Raw genomic sequence first — 4,834 nt, forward strand, 5'->3', positions numbered from 1 at the left:
CGCCCCCCACATGTGCCCTTTGCGGCGGGTGGGTGTGGGGGGGGGGGGGGGACATGCTCAGCACCTGCCCAGCACCTCTTGGGCAGCCAGGGGGGCTCCCAATGGCCCAGGAAATTGAGCCAAGGCTGCCCGAAACACAAAAAATAGGCACCCCTTGGTTAAGGCCAGCGTTGCTTCCATTAAATAATGGAGTTAGCACCAGCTTCCAGAAGATGCTGTGGGGAAGCCTCTCCACATCCAGGCTGAGACAGGCTGCTCCAGCACAGGGGGAAGCCTGAGCCAGGCTGGGTGGAGGACCATGCAGGGACTGCTGTGGGTTTCTGCCTGTGGGCACAGAGAGCATTTCAGTGGTTCGTTACAGCATTAATTCCTCTGGCAGAAGATCCCTGTATTCTACCTGTTGGTTCTTGTGGGTTTTTTCTGTCATGTAAATGGCGGCTGCTGGAGTAAGTGACTCAGGGAGGATTTATTTTCCGTCTCCCAGGAGATAGGTAATTGCAAAGCAGCATTTTTGGGCCTGTTAGTGGAAGATTCCTTTGAGACACTCTTATCTACTTAAGTTTATAAGCTGACTTTTATTTCATCTGCAGATTCTTCTTGCTAGAGACGAGGTTAATGTTTAGCTCTTGCATCTCCTGACCTGTTCTTTATTATCCTTGCAAATGACTGGAAGAAATATATTTGATCTCAGCCTCTGTGACTCTAATCATGAATTTTGAGCCTCAAAGCAGTGGTTGTGTGCCTCCACCAGCAATTCAGTGGTGGCTGAGGCTGAGCATTGTGTCTGGGATGCTTTATTTGGGATTGTTTGGTTTAGCTTTTCATTAATTCTTTAAAGAGCCTGAACTCAAAGGAGTCCCCAAGCATGTGATACAAAGGTGGAGGCATCCAGACTTGGTGTGGTGAGAGCACATAGCTCTGTGTCCACTGCAGGGGAACCAAACCAGCCCAGTCCACCCTCCATTCTCATAAACCTTTCAGAGTTGGACTTGCCTGCAGGAGATGGAGCTGCCTCTGTCCTTTGTGGCCCTTAGCAAAGCTCTGCCAAGGTATGATAAAAGGGGTCATCACCGAGGTGGGTTGGTGTTTTTGGAAAATGTGCTTGTTGTGGGAAAATATAACTAGATTGATTTTGGTGAAATGCTGAATTGTTTTCAGTTCTAAGATGGTTCCATGCTCTGTTGAGCTGGGGATATCTGTTTCAACAAGTGTGTTATTCATCAGAACCAAGGCACTGCAGTGACTCTGGTGCCATCATGAATAAGAGAAAAGCCCATTTATGTCACAGCACATTTCCATAACAGATAGGATTTACACTGGGGTTGATAATGGATGAACATTGTGTGGTAATCTTTTTTCTCTCCACCCCAGTTGCATTATCTCTGCCACGAGGTCACCCCAGCGTGCTGATGGGGACAGTCCAGGGGCTCTGTGGTCGCATGAACTTCAGGGTTGTAATGTGGTTTATCACACTGTCCTCACCCCTCCAAGTCACCCCCTCACAGCCTTCCTGCTCCCTGCCGTTCAGATCCATCGCTCCTGGATGCGGGCATGGGATGCAAGAGAAGTGCAAGCCCACTGAACTGTGGTTGAACCTTGGGGAGATGCAATTTGGAGACTTTGTGGGGGAAGAAGGGGTGGAAAGATGATGAGATGTTTGGGCCATGCAGAGTTTTGGGTGGCAGCTTCCCCTGTAAGAATTGGAGTGACAGGCTGGGAAAGGGCTAGAGCCCACCCTGCTCTGGAACCTGAGATGGACAGAGAATGGGGGGTTTGTGGCAGGATGGATGGTTAGAAAATCTGGGATTTTAGTGTGGGCTTTCCACTTGTGATGAGTTTGGGAGACAGGACTTTAGAGCAGGTGTTAAGGTGAGGGCTGAGCAGTGGAGGGGGGCAGGCCTTGGGCTCTGACCTGGCCAATGAGGCCTTTGACACACACAGAGTTTTGGAGATGGTCTCTCCAAGCAGTTTAATTTCACACCTGTCTTGCAGAGTGAGTCCCTTGTAACAGGGAACAGGCAGCCCTGCTGACAACCCATTTGCTCAAGCACTTCTCCTCTCCAGTTGCCTGCACTCAGGTTCTTGTATTTACAAGGACCTGTTTAAGCTGTTGAACATCCCTGCTACTGCTCAGAGCACAGGAGCCACTTTTCAGGACAGCACCAGCACTGGAGTTACAGGCAGTGACGCCAAACTCCGTTTACAGCTGGTAGTAAAATGCCCCAGTGTCCACCGACCACAGTTAAAAATGTCTCAGTATTAATCTGAATTTGCCTGGTTTTAACAAACATCTCCCTGATCTTTTTGTTTGTTACAGCAGGATGCTGTACCCTTTTCAATTTGTCAACACCCTCGGATGGGTGCTGTAAAATTTTAAAGCTCTGCCTAAATCACAGCCCTGCTTTGTGGACTGCAAGCCAAGTCATCCTCCCCACTTTGCACTGCTGAGCTCAAAACCTAATAAATAACATTAATCATGCCATCCATTTTCTCCACAGGGAGCGACTAGTAAATGGTTATTAATTCAGTGATAAATTCTGATGCCTCTTTCCCAGTCCTGGCAGTAAAGTCTGGTTATGTCTCATGATTTTCAGGAAAAGCAGCACCCGCATCTGCACTTTTACTGTGCGTTTGTTCATTCACATTTTCTCGGCTGCTGCAGGTTTCACAACCCTGGTGTTTCCCTGCTGACATCCCTTCCCAGAAGTGTGAAATCAATCTAACAGGAGCCGTGCAGCTGCAGCCTCGCTCGGCAGCCCCAGCCCCAGGGCTCTGCTCCCCTCTCCTTGCTCTGATCCTTTCCTGACTAGAACAGGGATGAGGGTATTTATGTTATAATTGAGGTGTGAATTTCACCCTTTGGAACATGATTATGATGCAGGCTATCATCCAAATTCCAAAATATCTTTAAAAACTGGATGAACCAGCTCTGGTGTGGGGGACAGTCCAGCCCCTCCATAATTCCCAGTTACTCTGTGCCTGGCGGAACGCGGCACTGGGATGTGATTCAATGTCTGTGCAAGCACATGCTGATGTCTGTCAAAGATAGTGGCTGCTTTTCTGTGCCCTGCCTGTGAATTTGCTTTGTGCAGACAGCTGGATATTTATGAGTTTTATATTTACCCCATGGTCATGCAGTTTTGCTGTTTATCCACCAATTTCTCTTGTTTTTCCTTTTGTGGGAGTTCTCTATGTGCGGGGGAAGGCATGCAGCGAGGAATACATCTCTAGGCACGTAAGTACCTTCCTGAGAGACATTAAGCATATGGATGACACACTCCCAAGTTTGATTAGAGGCAGATCCACGTGCTGAGGGCTCAGCTCCTCTCCTCAGAATATGTAATTTGGCCAAAGAGATAAAGGATTGCAGTAATACAGGCAATATACAGTCAGCCCAAGCAGGAAGATTTTTCACAGGAAATTTTCAAGTGTATGTTAACATATATTTCATTTCAAGCAATGAGTCTAACATGAAGGCAATCCTGTTATTTCTATTCTGGAATGCATCCAGTACCCTATAAGCCTTCTAAAAAAGCAGCGTGGCTCAGTCACAGAGGGAGTGTATTAGTGCAAACAGCACAGATGTTGCTGACTTGGCAGTCAGCAAAAATATAATGAGCTCCTTTAACCATGGGAATGGAGCAGCCTTCCCGGAAAGCTGCTGTGCCCGCTGCCCTGCCCATCGATTGAACTGGAGGTGGAGACGTGTGTGAGAGCAGGTGCCTCTGGTGAGAGGTGAGGAGGCTCCCCCTAAGTCCTTGAGAAATTGATTCAAACTCCATTTATGACTCTTTTTCTGGAGATTGACAAACTATCCTGCAGGTCCCTCTCCCTCCCTGCCCTGAGGAATGGCTGTTACTGGAAAAGCTCAGAGATAACCCAGTGCCCACCGTGGATGGGCTGTTCCTCTGGGATTATATGGATCTGGAAATCCTAAGATCCGGCTGTGTTTGGTGGACCCATAAATCCTCTCTCTTGCCTGCTGCTGTCAACATGCCTGTAGGACCCTTGGCTGGGGTTCAGCAAGATTCCCTCCATCCCAATTTCCCTTTGTGATTCCCACTGTGCCCAATCCTCCTCCCCTTCTCCCCGCCACTGTTGCTGCTGCATGGGAGACTCAAATATGGTCACAGACAGATGTGCAAGGCAACACAGCAAAGCAGCTCCCGGCAGGAGGGATTGGCAACGAGGTGTGTTTGCAGACCAACATGAAAACAGCCCCATGCACCCCATCCCAAATGCAGTGCCTATTTTCCCTTCTGCCATGTCCTCCAGCCTGCTAAGCAAAGCCTGGTGTGAGTTCTGGTACTTTCTCCCGTGCATGCTCACGTACCTCCTGGCAAGCTGATGGGCCCACAGCTCTTCTCTTTGAGACCTTGCTCCTGCATGAAAATCCGTTTGGTGCAGAGTCTCCAGAGCCCGAAATGAGCCGCCTCGCAGGTGGTGGTGTTTTTCTCCACACTGGGGCTGAGCACGGCCCAGTGGTCAGTCACTACGGCTGCGAAGAGCAGCGAGATGCCCACCAAGATCACGGAGAACGTCAGCCGGACCTTCAGGGGTTTGCTCTCGTCCATCCCGCTCCGGACCGGCGCTCCCGACGGAGCGCGGCGGGGGATTCGCGAGGGCTCCCGAAATCCTGGCGCATCTAAATGCCTGGAAATGTCAGCCCCGGGGCCGCAGGCAGCTGCTGGGCTGTGTCAGGAGGCTCCCAATGCACAGCTCAGCTTTCGCCCCGTCCCATCCGGGTTGTTTTGGATTCCCACGCCTGGCAGGGCGGGCGCTCCCTGGAGCGGCCGCAGCCGCTGCTCCGGGGCTGGGGTTTCTTTGACTTTAC

The 4,834-nt window shown here is 50.2% G+C and overlaps 1 protein-coding gene across 1 annotated transcript in view; it reads right to left on the reverse strand.

The window, feature by feature from the left end:
- Positions 1-4,738, reverse strand: part of CACNG1 (calcium voltage-gated channel auxiliary subunit gamma 1) — a 10,343-nt gene extending 5,605 nt beyond the window's left edge. Inside the window, exon 1 of the mRNA XM_008638661.2 lies at positions 4,334-4,738. Within this exon, the coding sequence (XP_008636883.1) occupies positions 4,334-4,574 (241 nt within the window). The 5' untranslated portion in view covers positions 4,575-4,738. The remainder of the gene's footprint in view (positions 1-4,333) is intronic.
- Between the last annotated feature and the right edge of the window lie 96 nt (positions 4,739-4,834).

The sequence above is a fragment of the Corvus brachyrhynchos genome, unplaced genomic scaffold (assembly GCF_000691975.1).
Source record: "Corvus brachyrhynchos isolate BGI_N302 unplaced genomic scaffold, ASM69197v1 scaffold218, whole genome shotgun sequence".
NCBI classification, from domain to species: Eukaryota; Metazoa; Chordata; class Aves; order Passeriformes; family Corvidae; genus Corvus; species Corvus brachyrhynchos.